Source organism: Symphalangus syndactylus, chromosome 9 (assembly GCF_028878055.3).
Source record: "Symphalangus syndactylus isolate Jambi chromosome 9, NHGRI_mSymSyn1-v2.1_pri, whole genome shotgun sequence".
In the NCBI taxonomy this organism is placed as follows: Eukaryota; Metazoa; Chordata; class Mammalia; order Primates; family Hylobatidae; genus Symphalangus; species Symphalangus syndactylus.
This window is the reverse complement of record NC_072431.2, coordinates 98,640,613-98,661,318: the sequence shown is the minus strand read 5'-3', so window position 1 is coordinate 98,661,318 and position 20,706 is coordinate 98,640,613. Positions and strand designations below refer to the sequence as shown.

Genomic DNA, 20,706 nt, shown 5'->3' with positions numbered 1-20,706 from the left:
GGGGAAGTTCTGATTTAGAATGAGGGAATCAGGGGTTTTGTTTCTGCTTTGTCCTTATAGGCTTTACTTGCTATCGGAACTCAAGCAATGAACTGGATCGCTCTGAAGCTCAGGTCTGCGTCTGCAAAATGAGGAGAATAACAACAATTACATCGAAGTGTTCCAGTGAGGATTAAAGGAAGCAAAGTGTGTCCAGTGCTCAGGAACAATGGGAGACTTCACAAATGCTAGTTTAGTGGGTTTCTCAGTTTCCCAGCAACTGGCAACAGAATTCCTATGAGGAAGGGGATTATCTTTGTTCTAATAAACCCTTTAATGGGTCACGAGGCAGTGAAAAGTCAAACCTCAGGATGGGATCAATAAGGAGAGAGCAGAACAAAGGGACAAACGGAGAACTGAGAGGTTGTGCCAAAAAATTTTACATTTTTTGTATATATGTATGTGGGTGTGTACGTATATATATATACGCATATATTTACATATGAATATATACACACAGACACGTATATGCACACATATCTTATATATAAACGTAAATATTTATTTATTCATTCATTCATTTATTTTGTCATCCAGAGTGGGAAGAAAGAGGCCTGGAAGCCAGATTCTAGCAACACAGCAGATGCCTGCAGTCTGAGCTGGCAGAAATGCAGAGAGAATTCCTCAGCAGAGGATATCCATGAGTCAGTGTTAGGTTACTTCTGTTAGGAGTCCCCACAAACTTCCCAAACTTTTAGTTAAGTCTACTTTATATGCAGAGGCCTGGTGTAAGTGGAAGCTGTGCTGATTGAGAAGATCCTATGTGTCAATATAATCACTGGTAAAGATAACAAAAGAATCAGTTTTTAGGGTGGGGGGAGGGGGGAGGGATAGCATTAGGAGATATACCTAATGTTAAATGACGAGTTAATGGGTGTAGCACACCAACATGGCACATGTATACACAGGTAAAAAACCTGCACGTTCTGCACATGTACCCTAAAACTTAAAGTATAATAAAAAAAAAAGAAACAATTAGTATTAAAAAAAAAAAAAAAAAGAATCTGAAGACTGGGCAGTGTCAGAGGAAGCAGAGACTTGGGGTTGGAGGTGAGTGGGAGAGCAGTAAGCTTTCCCTACCCCAGAATCCCTGGGGAAGAGTGGAGACATGCACTTTGGATGACGCTTGAGATCGTTCCATTTTATTTTATTTATTTATTTTTGAGATGGAGTCTCACTCTGTTGCCCAGGCTGGAGTGCAGTGATGCGATCTCGGCTCACTGCAAGCTCCGCCTCCCGGGTTCAAGCAATTCCCCTGCCTCAGCGTCCTGAGCAGCTGAGACTACAGGCATGCACCACCATGCCTGGCTAATTTTTGTAATTTTAGGAGAGACGGGGTTTCACCACGTTGGCCAGGCTGGTCTCAAACTCCTGACCTCGTGATCCACACACTTCGGCCTCTCAAAGTGCTGGGATTACAGACATGAGCCACTGCACCCAGCCCCATTTTAATCTTAAAAAACAGGGCGCCAATCCTGACGTTCTGTGACAAATGCCCTCCAGACAATAACAAATGTTATTGTTAATCATTATTATTCTTTCTTTCTTTTCTGGCAGCAGTAGTAGTAAAAAGAGAAAACATAAAATTAATCCAAATGGCTCAGACCTACAAAAACTGTTAATTTGTATGAAGTGAAGGGAACTGTATCTGGCGGGACTTTATTTCTCCATTTTCCAGGTCTCACAGATGCCCTGAAGGTCAGAGTTGGTGGAGAACATAGAGGGTCCGACCCTGGCTGTAGCTGTGCTTCAGTTCTTGAACCTCAGTTGAGTAACTCAGTTACTCCTGAGGTGATGTTTATAAGTATGACTTCCAAGGTCCTTGATTGGACCCTGAAGCAGAATCTCCAGGGAATGGAGCCAGCAATTTGAATTTTAACAATTTCACCAGGTGAGTCCAATGATGATCTTGTAATCTGGCACTTCACTGGTCTAATGAAGTGTCTTGGACACTCCGGGGTGAAAGATTTACGCAAAGTGATACTCTGTGTCAAAGCCAGTGCTGCCACAATGCACAACCCCAGTGGATGCTGGTCGCATTGTATCCTACACAAAGAATGGTGGACGCTGGGTGTGCAACAAATAGGCCCTGTTAGGAGGCACTACCAGAGGGCACATCTGTGTCTTTTATGTTGTGATCCAGAGCCGTTCCTTCTCTGCCCGAATTGCCTCTGTGTCCCACAAGATTTTTTACTTGTCTCATTGGACCTTTGGGATAGGGTTTCTCAGCAGTGACACTGTGACATTTGGGCTGTACAATTCTTTGTGGTGGGGGCTGTCCTGTGCACTGGAGAATGTTTAGCAATGTCCCTGGCCTCTACCCATGAGATGTCAGTAGCTCCTCCCTAGTCATAACGATCATAAACGTCCTCCAGATGGTGACAAATATCCTCTAGAGGCAAAAGTGCCCTCCACTGAGAATCTCTATTTTAGGTCGGAGACAGGGCTTCAAGTTTTTATTTAGAGATGTGGTTCCCAATTTGGCTGCTTGGTCATTGCTAATAGTCACTCCCAAATATTAAGCAGTTATGGTGGCCCTGGCGCCATATTAGGTAGGCACCGTGAAATGTAGATTTGTTGTTGTTTCTGATTTTAACATTCTGACAACAAAATTATCCCATTTTACAGGATTTGAAGACAATTTTTGTCTCCAAACATTTTGTTTAAGTAACTTGACTAATGTTACTGAGTGTTGGGGGAGGAGGGAAAAACTTAAGTCAAGATCATTCAAAGTTCAAACTTAAAGAAATTTTTCCCCTGACTCTTGCTGCTTCTTAACCAATCCATTATCTGGGTTTCCTTCAAGCACAGTCTTCCAAAGTTGTCTAAGAGGAAGAAAAACCGGGCACAATTATTTTAACAAAAATAAAAAACAAAGCCAGTTTCCCAGGCCTCACTAAGCTCTCGGTGCCAGCATTTCTGGAGGCGAGGTTTAGGGACCTGGGTATTTCACAGGTGGCCCAGGTGATTCCCATCGCCAAACAGGCTTGGAACACCTTGTGTGGTAGAAATTTCCTTTTGTCGAACTAACGAAAAGTGTGGCATTCTGCTTTCTGTGGATACTCTTGTGAAGTTGAGAGAACAAATTTAATGTTGCCTACATGAGTACCTGAAAAATTGCAAAGTGCTCAATGACCACAAACTTTCGATGTTGCTACCTGTAGAAACACTATTGCCAGGTTATTTCATAGAAATGCTTGGTGGAATTAAAAAAAAATAATAACTGACTATAATCTTCCAAAAGGCTGCAGGTTGATAGTTTTTCGTAGAGGTAGCTTTTCATCCCCTTGGTATCTTCTTTGCAAACACTGAGTAAGGGAACTCTGGGAACCTTGAGTCAGTGAAAAAGGAGAACTGCAAGCCCTTCTGGAAATGCTGTTATTTTCTCTGTTTGCTTGGTGAGATGCCCAATATATCAGGAAAGGGATGAAGCCATCCCACCTCTCATAATCGTGAGCCATAAACAGGTAGCAGGCGGGGATGCATAAAATAAAACTGGTTTTGATTTTGCCACAGGCCATTGGAGGGGTTAGGTTCTGAGTCAGCCTCTCACTGGCTTCCAGTTCACTGAGGTTGTGTTCTTGAAATCACTTTCCGTGAGGAAGCTACCAAATTACCTATCACTTTACTCAAACTTCCACTCATGGGAGTAACACCCAACACATCTAAGTTTCATTTCCTAAAGCCCTTCGCACTTCACCCTTCTGTTGCTCCCTCTCATGTCCAGGAAGAACATCAGAAACCAGATGGGAACAGCCAGTCCTGACCCAGCTTCTAAACTGTACTGTACGACTCACACGGAAGGCTTCAGACCACCCATCACATGGAACTGGTTCTTGGATTCATTGTAGAAATCTACTGTCAGTGGTTTTCAATCCTGGCTACATATTAGCATCATCTGGGGAGTTCTTAAAAAATATGCTGACACCTGACCCTTCACCCCAAGATGCTGTTTAGTTGGTCTGGGTGGGACCTGGGCATGAGGACTTTTTAACGTTCCCAGGTGAGCCTGATCTGCAGCCATGAGAAGCACTGCCTTCACTGAATACCCAGAGAAGATGTTTCTTTCATTTGTCGGGAGGGAAGCCTTCTTTCTTCTGAAACAACTGGTGTGCTCATCCTCACGGATGTGAATCTTGTAAATGGTTTATTTCCATTTAAACTTAGGATTCCAGAAAGCTTAGACCCAGTTTATGACATAATGCTAGGAATCAGGGGAGGCCGATTTAGACTGCACGTCTAATATTAACATTTGCCCTGGTTTGTTCCATCTATGCTAGCTCTACTTTGTGACTCTCATTTTATTCTGCTTTCTTAATCATCAAAAAAGCAATATATTAAATTTATATGATTTTGGAATTCTCAAATATCTGATAAATGAGGTAAAACAAAAGCAAATGAACAAACAATTATGTCAATGCTGCTATTGCTAAATTTCATTTTCCTCATCTATAAAATTGAGAAAACATCAATGTCAGGACAATAATTGCGAGCATCAAGTAAGAGTACACACATGACAGTGCTTAGCAAACTGTGTCATACAATATAGTGTTTATTATTTGTTTTAGAAAGGTGTGTATGTGCATGTGTGCATGTGTGTGTGTGCACGCGTGCATTTGTGTGTGTGTGTGTGTGTGTGTGTCTAGGTAGGTAATCTGTTATCTTTGGGAAATAAACACTTTAAGGTCAGGAATTACATTGCCCTTGACTCACAGCATGTGGCTATTTAAGGAGTAAACAACCCAATCCGTCAACTCGGGGCAGAAATGTCACCACTGCAGCTTGTGTGACTTGAGGTATCCTTTGACAAACGAATAGCTTTCAGATATTTCAAATTAATGTCCTTGTTTGGTTCAACTAAAGGGCAATGAATCCAATTCATCAAGAGTCTGGAGAAGAGGACAGTGATAGAAGTGACAACTAAGGCTGCCCACCTCAGGGTGAACGCACACCTAAGACGCGGGACTTCACAAAGTTAGTGCTAAAGCACAGTGATTCGCAGCTTAACCTCAAACAAATAATTTCCCTTCTGCAAAGTGGGGTTATCCTGGCCAAGCCCATGCCTGCTGGGGAAAGGGTGATTTAAGAGCCCTTGAGACCAAACATCATCATTATTAATGGTCTGGCAATAGCAATGTTATTATAGTACAACCAGATCCCACAGGGCAGAGAAGGATGCTGAAAAGCTGAGGTATGAAAGTTTCTGTCAACTTATTGGCCATTTTCAACCTCTCTGTTTTAGCATATTGTAAATGACTGCCTTTCTGATACCCACAGACCTCTGATCATTATTGCTGAGTATATCTGCCAACATCTTCTTTGTGTTCCATTTGGGCTGGGGCAGAGGGCAACAAGCCATTGCCTGAAGCCTCAGAACAAATAATCATTTTTGCCCCTTTACAGCTTTGAAGAGAGAGCATCAATAAAAGTCCAAGTTCTGCTTCAGGCTGTAGGAACACTGAAAGAGTCTAGAGGTCTTCAACACCCACCCCCCCACGCACATACACACCGCCCGAAGAGTTATCAACCGAGAGTATATAAATTAGAGCTGCATATTCAGAGTATTTAATGTTTTTTTCCTCCACAACACAACCACCATCAATACTAGGTTTGGTTTCATGTGATTTGAATATGTCTGTTCATCACAAAGAACAATGATTAAAAACGAGCTATTCAGAGATACACCACCACAAGCTATTTAAATGTGGCTTTCAAAATATTTGAATATGCTTTGAACTTGAATTGGACATATGAACGAGGAGTTCAAAAAAATGTTCACAACCTGTGACCCAGTAATTTTATATCTAGAAATTTGTCCAATGGAGATATTTAGAAATGTGACAAAGCCTTATGTACAAAGAGCTCCACTGCTATTTACAACTGCAAAAAATAAAATAAAAGCATGTAACTTAATTGCCCAACAGCAGAGAGGTGGTTAAGTAAATTGCACTAGAGCCACAGAATAAAATATTATGCTGCTATTGAAATCATATTAATGGAGAAGTTAAAAAAAAACACTCACAAGAAAATGCTTACAATCCAATGTTGTGTGAACAAACTATAATTCAAAATTAACTCTACTATACGGCCTTAACTGTGTAAAAATGCATAGCAAAAGACCATTAAGAAAATAAAGTATCTACAATGATTAATTGTTGGATGGGGTATTACAAGTGATTTTAAGTTTCCTATTATACTGTCTATACTTTCCAAATTGAGTAAATTCTATTTTTAAGAAAAAAATTAAAAATATGTTTCAGTGAATGGCAAGCATGGCTGCTTTGGAGAAACATCACAGTCCCCTTCATCAGAGCAATAATACCATGCAGAAACGATACACCATGAGGCCCTGATGAAGAGGTGGTATTTGTGTAATATGCAGTATCACTACCAGAGGGTTCTCTCTCTGGGGCCGGTTTGAAGATATTGGGCTCAATGCCATACAGGATGTAAACCACTTTTATCCCCACAAAGGGGAGTAATGAATGACTACACAGAGTCCCTGACTCATGATGGCCCAACTTAAATTTTTGGACTTCATGATGATGCAAAAGCGATACACACTCAGAAGAAACCATATATAACCATTCTGTTTTTCACTTTCAGAACAGTATTCAATAAATTACATGAGCTATTCAACACTTTATTATAAAATAGGCTTTGTGTTAGATTATTTTGCCCAACTCTGGGATAATGTTTTAAGTGTTCTGAGCATGCTTAAGGCAGGATAGCCTAAGCTATGATGCAAACATAGCTGGTAGGTTAGGCATATTAAATGCATTTTCGACTTTTTTCGTTTTTTTCAACCTACAATGAGTTTATTGGGACGTGACCCCATGGTAAGTCAAGGAACCTCTGTATTCCCCAGTCAGACTCCTTATGTTCATGGCTTGAGCAGGAAAATATTGCCAAATATACCCCTTTAAAGAGTAGGAGAAAGAAAAAGTTGGCAATTCAGAAAGCTAGCATCACAGGGCTGTAAAGCCATAATACCATTGTACCCTGAAGAAAATTAAACATGGAATCCAGCTTAACTCCATGAATGCTGAGATTTCTTATGCCTCTGATGAGCTTCTGATAACCCATTTACTTCATCCCTCATAGTAAAAAAAGGTGAAATGAAACTTGATATAGTCATATTCTGTGCATGTCTTTCAGCGTGCAGGCAAAGGCACTTGGTGCCTGGGTATTATGAGATGTTTAAGGGAATACAAAAGAGACAGACGGTTGACTGAGTTTGGACAGCTCTATATCTGAGACAAAACATGGACAACAATGGGAAACATTCAAAGAAAGAAAAAAATGTCTTTTCATTTTTCCAATTCCAATTAAGAGGTTAACTCATTGTTTTTATTTGGTAATCAGAAGAACATACAAGTACTTATGCATTACTAGATGCTGGGGGAAAATTATACATTGAAGGACTGTCAGGCTCATCTGTGCAATAAAGATTTACAATAAACACATCATTAATTTTTCTGAGAACAGCTCAGTATACTATTTTTTACATGAATCCTTATGATTTAATTTTGTATTTGGAGATATGATGCTATGGCATTTGGATACATTGGTTAAGCAGCGTCTTAGAGAACAGAACACTCTTCCTTAGAATGGATGGCCATTCTTTTGCCCTGTGATGTACAAATGCAAATTACAACCTGCATTCTATCTGCCAGAAGTGTATCTCACATCATGGAAGTACATTCTATCACAACCGTGAAATCAAAACAAGTCCATATTACCATCTTCCCTTTTGGAAGAGCATTCTCAGAACATATCCAGAAATCCCTTCCTTATTCCGCCAAAGAATTGTTTATTCAGCTAGATATTGGTTGAGGTTTGGGTTTTGGTTCTGCCTGCCTCTCTCTTTTGAGTCTTGCTAAATGTTCTTGATAGTAATCCAGGTATTTCTCACAAATCCAGCTGAACAGCAGCAACATCTAAGGCTGAGGAGATGAGTTGAGTTTTCCATTCACATATGGCCAGTGCCCTCATCAGGAGAGAGCCTACAGACTCATGGTGAGTAGGGTGTCTTAAGGATGCTATGCATCCTAAAGAGAAAAACCCTGTGAGAGCAAAAATTGTGCTGTACACTAAGGGAGGACAATAACAACATCATATTTGCCTCTAGGTGACTCACCTTGCTTTGGGTAATTGATTTCCCATAAAGATTTCCTTTTTTCCTGCTTCCTTTTCCCAAGCTATTTCTGCCTCCCCATCTATCCCCAGCGACCTTTGACACCCAAAACTTCCCCATACGAATTACATGGAACAAGGTGCTTTTATTTTTCCCGTTATTTTGTGTTTGTACGTGCTAAAATGATACTGCAAGCAGAATGGGTTACCTGGACAGAAGCAAAGAAGGAATTTGTGAAGGGTAGAAAAATGGGAGAGAAAAAGAAGGAAAACATAAAGGAGAGTTTGAAAAAGGGAAGACATTTAAATTAGATGGGGGGAATCTGGTTGTACAGTGGGCAAAAGAGCTGATAAAAACCTAACCAAGCTCTACAAATGAAAATAGCAAATATATTTTTGAAAATTTTACAGCATATAAAATTGTATAAAAATATCATCAAAGCAAGAAAAAAGGAAATGTATACTCTATAGTTCTACCTCTAGAATCAGTTATTGGACAATACCTATGGCTGTAGGTTTTTCCTATCCATCTATATATATTAATATAATATGTGACTATATTTCTGTACCATCACACATATGCCCACTCAAAGACAAGGACAGTAGTACAAAAATTCTACTCCAAGATAGGTCATGAGAGGGACGCAAAGACTATACAATGATGTGTCCCCAGGGCAATCTATTTAAAACCCATTCTATAGCCATTGGGTTTTAATGGGCTTTATTTTAAATGAATTACCCTGCACCATAAACTGACCGAGAAATGCTCCTGCAGGTTCAGAAGCCAGCACTCATGAAGAATACATGGGTGAGGTTCAGGAATCATGGCTGAAGCTGACCAAAGCTGAGAGGATGGGTCTCCAGTTGGCACTGCCTCTGGCCTGCAACAGCCAGCATTCGCCCCCCAAGGGGGACAAGGTCTCCTCAGGGGAGACTGAATGAGTGTGCCCTGAGCGAACTGAAAGGGCTCACACCCCACTCCCTGCTTCTCCTGGCTGAGCAGATGGCAGCCCAGGCTGGGTGCAAGTACAGTTAGTGAAGCCAGCCATTGCCAGGGTTAATCCACTTCTGCTTGGGAACAGAAGCCAGAATAAACATGAATTCATGTCAAATACGTCTGGAAATATTTTCAAAAAAATGACTAGGGTGGGTATTTAAGAAAACAATCAGGAATTAATAATGTTTAAACTTGACCATCATACATCTTTCAGTCCAGGTCATCCACTGCCAATCGTTCCTTGTTTAATATAAAAACAAGAAGCTATTTCAGTGGCACAATTCTTGCTTAATTCAGACATTACTGGAGAAGCAGCCAGTCTTTTTACAAATGTCCAAGGAGAATCTTTAGAGGCCTGCTTCCCATTTTTCTAATCTCCCTGGGAACATGTTCATGATCAGATAAACTGTCTAATGTAAATGACTCTGTTAACATTCTAATTCTAGTGTCACCTCTGTGCCCACCAGTGTCTTTGGTGAGAGAGAGGAAACCTTAAAAAGTAAAATCTGGCCTTGGCAGGTAATACGTCTCTTGATTCCCAGAGGGAGGTTTTATAGGAATATTGTCATTGCTCATTACAATTTTTTTCATTAAGTTCATTTTCTCAGTGATATGAGGCCTTTAATCACGGATCACAGTTGATAAATTATAAGTATTGCTTTCCATTTGTTCATGAATAAGATCCAATATAACATCATTATTGCAACATTATGTTCTTTAACATCTAACTTTGCCACGGTTCGGTGCTGTACCAATCATGTTATTGGTGGAGCAGAACTATGCAGTTATTCCTCATGCTGCACATAGAGAATCTCCTATTTGCTCTAGGAGAGTCTGTTTAAGGTTTTAAAAGTTTCCACTTGGATTCTCAGTAAATCCACTGATGTTTTATATAGATTGGTGTCATCTTCCCTTTTGGAAAGACATTCTCAGATAAATCCTGTTTTATTGCTTTGCTTTTTTGTTTTGTTTTGTTTTTTCTTAAATCAAGAGGCCATAGAGAAGATTTTATTTTTTTCATTAATTTGGCTATGACAATTTCTCCCAAATTACCTGCAATTTCCCATCTCTTATAATAAGCTATTTGTGTGAGTAGGGTTTGCCTGCATATACTTAGAAGATAAGCCTTTAGCAGTGTGCTTGGCATATAGGAGAAGTTGAATAAATTTTCAGGGAAATTTGAATTTTGTTTGCATTCACAAGTGGATAGTGGAATTCAGTTAGACAATTTTGAATGTGTTTCCTGAATGCTGACTGTGTTCCAAGCACTGTGGTGGGCCAGCACTGCATCTCCTGTGGGGTGTGTGGGCCTCTCAGGATCAGAACAAAGTTTCCAATTAGGAAAAAAAAAATGTTGCCTGAATTGCCTAAATTCTCTTTATTTGAGATAGAACACTACATACACAGACTTCCAATCTTAGAATCTTCTCTATTTCACCATGAGAAAAAGATTTCATGCTTTTTTTCGATTGTTTTTCCTAGGCTCCATGGGGAATGTTACAAGGTAATTTCCATCATCAAAGTCTCTGCTCATAGGTTAAGAAACAAGAAAATATATTATCTATCTGTCTATCTATTTATCTATCTATCATCTATCTATCTATTATCTATCTATCTATCTATCTATCTATCTATCTATCTATCTATCTATCTATCTATCTAAGGAAAAGTGACCCATGAGAGAAGTGATATTAAAATAAACAGTATCCATACTTCCAAAATATGGATAACAAAAATTGGTCTCCAACTTTTGGATTACTGTCTCACATCCCATGATAATGTTGCTTTTTACTTTACACTTTTGTATCCAAAGGCATGGTTCCAAGTGGAAAATATAATACAATGGCTTAAATTCTACAAATGAATGAACATGTGCACTAGGTTGTTCTTTGGCTTTCAAATGTTTAGATATCATTTTACTGTTTAAGTGTATCAGATCCCCAATGGGATTCTGTCAAATGTTTTCAGTAGTTTTTAAAAGCTCCAAAAATGAAATGGACAGAGGAAGAAAGTCCATTTGAATTTAATGGGTTAGAAATGAGTCTCTTGCCTGCTGCCATAAACTATTAGGGCTCAAAACCTAAGAAAGATTGGTACAAATAAAATATGGAACAAAGGCCTCGATAAGAATGGGTCATTATGCCACTGAAACGTACCACATTAACACAACTTAAATATAAAGCTATTTGGTGACATGGGGGCCCAAATTCAAGGGCTAACTTAATTTGTCACATTTTACCCAGGGACGTGTAGAGTGCATGGTTTTGTCTGTGGTAGGACTGTCCCTACTGCTGTCCCCACATACTGGTCAATTCTTAATTCAGGTGTGTAAGCCCTTGCTCTGTGTGTGTAAACCAGAGTAAGATGTCATAATCTGTGCAATAGAATAATGTTTGTCCCAAATTGCTGCTCAACTTGAAGAAATCTGTTTCAAGAGAATTAAAAGACCTCAGAAAATAAGCTAGAGCTTTGGAAATACTGCTCTTGCAGTCAGCACTGATTTGGAATAATTACTTTAATGTTTTATCAGCTCCAGTATCAATTCATAGCATCATATAATATAGCATTTTGTATTTTTAATAGATAACTTTGCATTTTTACTCAATATCCCTTCAAAACACTTTTTAAAGGTTTAAAGCTAAGAGTGAGTTACATGGAGCTTTGTTTTGCTTCACTGAGAGTTTTAGGCGAAGTTCTTTATGGAATGAAATTCTCTTTACATTCTTTTTCAGCTGATTAATGACTTAAAGCAAATGAAAAACATTTCCATTTTCATTGGTGCTAGAAAAAATGGCTATATTCCTGTTTCTTTTTCAAATGTTGTTTCTTTTTGCTTGTTAGATTATAAAATGGAAGCTGCAGACTTTCTATTTTGACTGGTCAAAAAGCTCCACATACAAAAATACAGAATATAAATGAGGTAAAAGGTCCAGGTTCCAAGGTCAAAAATGCACATACTCTTGGTTATATTTAATTTCAATACAAAATCATACCACCTCTAAGAACATAGTTTGCAAACTGATGTCCCATGGACTGAATGCAGCTCACAGACACGTTTCATTTCATTAGCACAGTGTTTGTAAGTTTTTGAGTTAGTTGTCAATAGGTAAAAATGTGGACAGAGCTTATATCAAATGCTAGGTATCTAGGACTCCCATCCCCACACAGCTCAAATTCAGTTGCTGCCTACCGACTACCCCATTTTGACAGCACCCACCCTTTCCAATTTCTCACAGCTCCCATTTCTCCTTCCTGTCTTACTGATACAAAGGCCCACTATGAATTGCCATTTACCACAATGACTGTGATATTACATGGCTTGCTTTATTCATTTACTTGACCTGCTAGGCCCCTGAAGTCATTTGAATTTGTGGTCACGTTATGTGGTGAGGTCATTGTTATGAACACAGGGAGCACAACAGAAAAATCTAAGTGTTTCTCCAAGGCAAAACGTAAAGCTGACAGAAGAAATCTGTTCAAATATCAGCATGCTGTTGTGCATTTGATACTACAAAGTTCCTCAAATCTTTGTGTTGGGGAACATTTTGGCAAGGCAAAGGTCCTGGAAGACCACACACAGTCTCTTTCTTTCTGCCTGAAAAAATGCCAATATTTTACCTTAGTAATAAAAGGACATTTAAATATCTGTTCTCGTGCTTTTTCATGTAGGCAATTAAATCTGTATTAAGGAATACACTTAAACCTATTGCCGAGCTCTCTTTCTTTCTATTACTAAATCCCCACTTCATCACCAGCATATTCATGTGCTTTAATCTTGGGAAGGACTCAGAGACTCCTGTGTGACCAACAACCACATTTTAAGAATCACTTTTATCTAAATCACATCATTTAGACTCATAAAATCACACTTTACTTGCACTCCCTTAGATCCCACCTGTATTTGGTCTCAAGGGGGCTGCAATGTTATTCTCTTTCCATGCTACACCTACTATTCTTATTTTTGATTCATGCTATTAATCCACTTCTATCTTGATTTTTAAAAACTCACTAAAATGCAAAGAATTATCTGCTATATCTCCCTGATACTAATTCCCTTAGCACTTTACTGAATAAAAAGAAGAGTAATGAAGTCAAACCACAGATATCCAAAAGAAGATGGCCAGCCAGTGGTAAAAATTTCAGTAACCACTTAGTTATGGATGCTACCACTGAAAACAATGGGTTCCCACTAAACAGTATGGTCATCAGCTGAACATTCAGGTTTATACTAATGAATGCACAGAGAAAATAAATTAGCCATCACAAAAAGATTCCTATAGAATAATCTTTTTTAGAAAACAAACAGAATTCTGTATTATACCAGTGGGAAAAAAAGCATAAAAACAATTTTAAGTCTGAAAGGAAACTGGAGAAAACAAATGTTCCTGACTCAGGAAAGGAACTAGAGACTGGAATCATCATCTTTGCTGTGATGAATGTCAGCATGGCTGTATAGTCAGTAGCCAGTGCAAAAATGACAACATTTAAAGTAACGGCATTGACAGTCATAAAATGGCAATTACTGTGTGTGTGGCTTTTTTCAGGCCTCTCCCAGCATATACAGGATGTCCATTCTCATCAGGCCAGACAGGTGCCTTGAAAGCCAGGTCATTAGCAAAGGATTTTGAGGATGTCCCTTCACGTTTTGTTTCTGTTTGAGTAAAAATCTCACGTTGTGTGGTTTGCCCAGGGGAATATCCCCCAGAGTTCTAAGACCTCAAACCAACCCCCAAAGAGTCATCCCCTGGAAGGAGATGGTGTGAGGGAAGGCCAAGGGTCAGGGGGTGGGGGGCTTGTGTTTGAAAGTTGTACACCTTCTCCAGATATGGGTCTTTGTGGAAGAAGGAGAAGAAGGAGAATGAAGAAGCTCAGCTAGAATGATGCAAGACATTGGCAGCCTCTTTTATTGTCTATGAGGTCTTTTTTACTCTTGTGAATCTGAAAAAAAGAAAAAGAAAAAGAAAAGTGTCAATGCTGCCTTTCCCCCCCTCCACCTCCACCCTCCAAGTCTGAGGAGAAGAAAATCTAGGGGACAAAAAAAAAATGTGATAACCAATTAAACATTTCCATACTGGTCATTCCTGTCTCCCTTGTAACAAGATTTGTTCTATTCATAAGGGGAAAATGTCAGTGCAAAACTGTAATATCAGTACATTTGAAATCTTAATAGTTGCTATAAACTAGATTAGCAAACATTAGGTCATGCAGTAGGGATATTAAGCCACTTTCTTTTGCAATGGAGATGACGGTTTTGTTGCCAGATCTGGTCAATTTGTCTCAAGGGTCAGTGGGATTGGAAGAAATCAGATTCATCTAATCCCAACTGTTTTCATATCAAAAGCAATACTTCTCTCTCTCAGAATTCTTGCCCCACCCTCAGAAGTTTCCCAGAGACATTTAAAGCCAGATGTATCCTAGCCCAAATCATTTTGCAGATGGGTGAATCACCTGAGTTCTCCACTGGACCCAGAGCAAGGGGGTGGAGGAAGAAGACAAAGATGGAAAAAGGACTAGGTTAATGAAAATAGACAATATTGCATTTTTTTTCAGCTGGCATGCTCTACCTCATGTAACCTCAAAGGTCTTAGGCAGAATTTAAAACAACCACCACAACAAACCCACCATATTATTTCTTCCAATTGGTGTTGCATGCTCTGCAAGTCATCATGCCTTACAGTTAGAAAGTGTTCCCTCCTGTGCAGGGCTCCAGTGGGCTTGGACTTTAAGAAGGGTAACACCATTATCTACAGAGATGTTAGAAGCCTTTACAGGACAAGGAAAGTTTCCCATTCAACTTTAAAGACTAAGATATTCTCCTAAGATTTAGGTTAATTTAGCAGAAAACTCATTGGGAGATAGGAGAACTCCTTCTGATCTATTGCAATTACAGCCAATTCTCAATTTTCCAGGGGCCATTGATCCAAGCTTCCTGCTGTTCCTCTAACTTTGTTATGTTCTTGATTGTTCATTATGTTTACCCTCCATTAACACCTTCACCCATTTGAGAGAAATAACAGACAAAAGTGAGGCTTCAGACCAATCCCTTTCCTCCAATACTAGCACTGATAAACTTGCCAGTGAGAGAAGGAGGTGAAACAAAAGCTGAAATCAAGGATGAGAAATTTTCCATTGATGTTGATAGTCTATGCACAATTTGGTCCACATGGAGTTGCAATACACAACTTTGTCCTTAGTACTCTGACCCTGCCATTATCAACTTGGGATCATATGTCATGAGGCTTCTTTTAGAGAGTCATCATAATACTAACCACCTTCAGAGATGTCCCCAGACCCTCAAATGTAAAGCCCAATTTTGTTAGGATGAAGGTTGGGTTTGATTTTTTAATAACAGACCCATTGGTTGGAAGGAAGCTAGAGACAGATAGCTGGGGACAGCTGATAAGGACCACTATTTAACTCAGTGAGCCTCACCTGGCCAACAAGGAGAGTGATGCACCTCCTGCAGACTGGGTTAGCAGAGACCCACAGTCCAGACTGCTGGGTCCCAGAGATGGAAAGAGGCCTATTTAGGGTCTTAATGAAATACAAAGGCTGCTAAAAGGAGATATTCCTCCATTTCTAATCACTGCTTATGGGTGAGATGGTGGAGTGTTCCCTCTGGCTGTGGATCTCCATCCTCCCCTCCAGCTTTGGGTCAAGGGGTAAAGGGAAAGGGTGAATAAAAGAAGTTTGTGTGTTTAAGTTATGCCTGTGTTCATTGTCATTAAATACTACTGGCAGTAAAAGAACAAGAAGCATATGTTCTATAGCTGGGTCTGTGATGTGATGACCTGAGTCATCATCCCTGGCCTTCCCAAACACATGCCCTCTAAAAGTAACTTCTGTTTGTGAATTTCTTAAGGCACTTAAGAAATACCCTAAGGTCCCTATATCATAGCTACCTGCAAAATAATGTTCCAACCCAGACTGCTGACTCTTTGAGAACAGGGAAAATACCTCATTTATCATTTATAACACTTCTTGCATGTAGTGCAATGCCTGACACATAGCATATGCTCAACAATTTTTTTTAACGAAAAAGAAGAGAATTGAATAAGCATGAGGAGGATGGGACTGATAAGGTGTGGTGATGCATAGGAGGTTTCCCTCCACCCTTTTTCTAATTTTGACTTTCACAGCATGAATCAAAAATTTAAAAAAAAATAATAAATGCACTAATTATGTATTTTATTCAATAGTAAGGTATATCAAAATATTCACATTCCCCATGAAGAAGCCCAATTATGGATGGCTTTCTGTGGAGCTAATCTCACAGAGAAGGAGCACCTGCTATCCAGGCAGCTTTGGCATGGTTTGTAAATCAGGCCTGGTCCTCTTTTCACTCCACATCCTATCTTTCATTGTGTTTTGGTTTTATGTATTTGTTTTCAATATAAACTGAAATGCAGTAAGCATCAGCAAGACTACAAATTGTAAGAAAATGAGGACCCTGAAGACAAAGTGTTAATAGGCCACTCTGTGTGTAACTGAGATGCATGACTTTTTGAAGGCCACAAAAAGTAGTTAAATCCTTCCACTTTTTTAAGAGTGACTGATGAATTGAAATGGAAACTTCCTTGCCACATCTTGGAATAATTCAGGAAACTATTTAAGTGCCTACCTCTTGAGCCAAGACTCTATATCTCACAAGGTAAAGCTGTGGGGACTTTAAATCCTGAAGTGCAAATACATGGTATATGAATTCACAGAAATGTATTTACTCTATGGGAGCATACAATCATGTTTAGCAACTTCACTTAGAAAAATGGGAGATGGACTTAAAACAATGTGGCCTTATTTATGGTACCATGCTACTCCCACAGGTAAGTGCAGATGTATATATAGGTCTTAAAACCATGTGATTTGAAGATAATTGGTTTTAGAAGAAGATTGAAGTTCAAGTTAACATGACTTGAGTCTAAAAATGTGTTTATCCATTATAATGTTTATTCCTGGATCACAAATGGAGTGTCAATGAGGCAGCCCTCATAAGAATTTGCCACTGGGCTTAAAAAATATTTTAAATGCATTTCTCTTCCATTTTTCTTGGATTTGATGTTTTTACAGCCTGATTCAACTATCACCTAAACTCAAAGAAGTAAGTTGACTTGGCTGAAGAGAGAGCTGGGGTTCAAAACCAGATTTTCAGGTCCTAGGAACTCTGTACCATAGCTGCCTCCCTATGGAGTCAACTTTCTGCAAAAACAGCAAAGTGATACAGCACACACTTGACAAGTTATAAAACTCTAAATAGAAAAAAAAATGAAGAATAAGTGTAGAGAAACCAAAACCAATTTGAAATGTCATGTAAGACTTCTATTGGGCATATGAATGGGTCCTGGTTTTTTTTTTAATAAGAAGAAAACATTAAGAAAAAACAATTTTAAAGTATCTGTTAGGCTTTATCCAGGTATGGATTTAATTGTCCTAGGTCACAAGTACATGACAGCTATTTTAAAGGGTTAGTTTCAACATGTGCATGCTTTCTCCTTGCCCTAAATAATAGAGCATATGATTATAATAGGATTATTCTAAATGAATTTTCACTACAAATAATATCCATGCTACAGCACTGCTAAGACAAAATCCTCTCATCATGTATTATTCCAGCACAGGAAAATAAAACAGAAGGACAGATAGACAGACACATAGATAGATAAACCAGATAGATAGATAGATAGATGATAGATAGATAGATAGATAGATGATAGATAGATAGATAGATGATAGATAGATAGATAGATAGACAGACAGATAGAAAGACAGACAGACAGATGACATTTGTGGGAATGTAACTTCTTAAAACCTTGCCTATGCCATTAACTCCTAAAATTTACCCATTTGATCCAAACACATAGAATAAGAACAGTACAAAGAACGGTTGCTTTAGTGCAAAAGTAATTGCGGTCTTTACGATTACTTTCAGTGGCAAAAACCCCATTTACTTTTGCAGCAATCTGATAGTTCTTAGGTCCAACGCTTTCCCTCTTTGTCTTTCCTTTTGCTCCATTGCATCTGTGCTACCACTGAAAATAACAATGATGTTAAACTCTTCCTCTCTACCCTTGTTGCTTTCTCTCTTTCATTTAGCATGTTCTTTCTTTCCAAACATAAAATATGTGAACAACTGTCTCTGTTCTTCTGTCTCACACTGCCCAAGGTGTCTTACTGCTATCATGCTCTGTTTTAAGAATGTAGCACATTAACACAAAGACAATGATTAAAACACTGAACTCTCTAAATGCCCCCAAGGCCTGGCCCACTTTTAGCAGACAAGTAAAAGTCAGGCATCAGTAACTCCTACAACTCCTCTGATGATAAGTCAACATCCCTGATTCACAGAGGTGCAGGTGAGGGTAGAGTTAAGCACTCTTGTCTGCACAAAATAGTTTTGTTTCTGACCAGTCTTTGAATCTGTGAAGTCAGGAAGAAGCCAAGGACCATAAAGAAAGTCCTTCAGATCAGTAAGTGAGGCTTGGATTTTAGACCTGAAACATTCTGACTACTCTTCATGTTTTTCTCAATTTTATTAGTTCAGGAAAAGCAGAAAAGATTCTAAATGATGAGAAAACCAAACAAACAATCATTTTCTCATGTTTTCACTATGGCTCCAGGGCATAGAATAAAAATAGCATATATTGTAGCGGGCTAATACTTAAGAAATGTAGATGTCGTCACTTGGAGAGCAGGATGCCCATCAGTGGAGAATGCTAAGAAAAAATGCAAAGGGAGGGAAGCTTGAATACTTGCTGAATATTGCATTTTAATAGCTTTTTTTTAGCATGTGAGTGTCTAGACAAGAAATGGCATTACCAATGTAGATAGTTTTAGGTTCTGCCTTTGGCACATATTTACTTCAAAGGTTCCCGTTATTTTAAATATTTTTTATAATGTTAATAGAGTTTCTTTTGGCAAATGTATTGTTACTTGTGTTTCTCCAATCCCTTGCATAGAATCTGACAAAATATCATTTTTTCTAGGAGAAAATATTTATTTCATGATTACTAAGAAGCTTTATTTTAAACATCCTGAACATCAGTATTAAGGAAAAAAGAAAAATCACACCTTGCCCCGTAGTTATAAAATTTTAATTCCCTCTGTCAAACCAGATTCCTTTAAAAATACAATGGTATATTAATAGCTCCACAAAGTATCTAGAAGACAGAGTGAAACAATGAAAGCTTATGTAGCAATAATTGCAAAGGAAAAGTTGTTCAGAAAGTCTAATTTTATCATTAACAAAGAGTTCATAATATACTTTTATTTGACATTTTCTACTATGTAGTTACTTGGTAAGAGACTGGGATCTAAACGCCTATATAAAAAACATGAATTGATGTTAGAAGTTTCCCTTAGTATAACACAATTTATTTAAACCCATCAATCTCATATATCATATAATATATCATATAATCCACATACTATGGATTGGTTAATAGATTTTCCCCAAATCCATAAAATAAAACCAATTACGTTGAGTTTAACAATAACTCTCGTTGTTGGGTCAACCTACAGCACAGCTTCCAAAATTAAATACAGACTGACAATGAAGTATCTAAATCAAAATGTGTAATCAAAAAAACCTTTTAGGGTTTAATTAGTGAAGTTTTAACCAGATACATGAGAATAACAGACACCTAAAAATAATATTACAATTCTCTCCTCCATTTATTGACTTTTTTTTGTTTTCCTTGGACAGGGACATATATATATATATATGTATATATGATTTAAGATGTATGTAACAGTTTATCGTAGAGGGTATATGTTATGTATATATGATATATATTAATATATCTTACATGGTATGTGTCATATATGCATCATATATCAGATATATCACATGATGCATATCGTATGTATCATATATGTATGATATATGTATGTGTGTACATATATATGTGTGTGTACATATGTGTGTGTATAATTTCAGTTGCTATTTTCATACTACGAATGTGAATTTCAAGACACGAAAATCTGCAAGAGGACAACGGTAGTCACCTGCCATCTTGTTCCTTTATAATTTCTTTATATTCATTATATACTGTCCTTGAAAAGCACAAGGACATTCACTGAACCTGAAAATATATAAAAAATGCATTGATTTGAAATGGACATTTATTACCAAAAGCGCTAACTGTTCTGATTCACTATGACTCAGATGAAATGCTAGAACCATGAGTAAGTAATAGGCTTTGTACGTCCATGCTCCCAAGAGCAGAAGTCCATAGCAAAAAAGGAACAAGGTGCTTTTTCAGGTTAACACTGTTTGGCCACTTCCCACTCACATATTATGGATTGGTTAATAGATTTTCCCCAAATCCATAAAAAAACCCAATTATGTTGGGTTTAAGCATCACTGAATTCACAATAGCTCTTGTTGTTGGGTCACCCTACAGCACAGCTTCCAAAATTAATTACAAAATGACAGTGAAGTATCTAAATCAAAATGTTTAATCAAAAAACCTTTTAGAGTTTAATTAGTGAAGTTTTACCCAGATTCATGAGAATAACAGACATCTAAAAATAATATT

At 38.3% G+C, this 20,706-nt stretch overlaps 1 protein-coding gene across 9 annotated transcripts in view; it reads right to left on the bottom strand.

Moving 5' to 3' along the window:
• PDE1C (phosphodiesterase 1C) overlaps positions 1–20,706 on the bottom strand; it is a 692,034-nt gene that overhangs the window by 32,656 nt on the left and 638,672 nt on the right. For 3 of the 9 annotated variants that reach the window (XM_055293497.1, XM_055293501.2, XM_055293502.2), the window contains exon 18: positions 7,353–14,110. The exons of the other annotated variants lie outside the window; for them this stretch is intronic. In XM_055293497.1, the coding sequence (XP_055149472.1) occupies positions 14,097–14,110 (14 nt within the window). In that variant the 3' untranslated portion in view covers positions 7,353–14,096. Of the gene's footprint in view, positions 1–7,352; positions 14,111–20,706 lie in introns of those variants that run through there. 9 annotated transcript variants of the gene reach the window in all.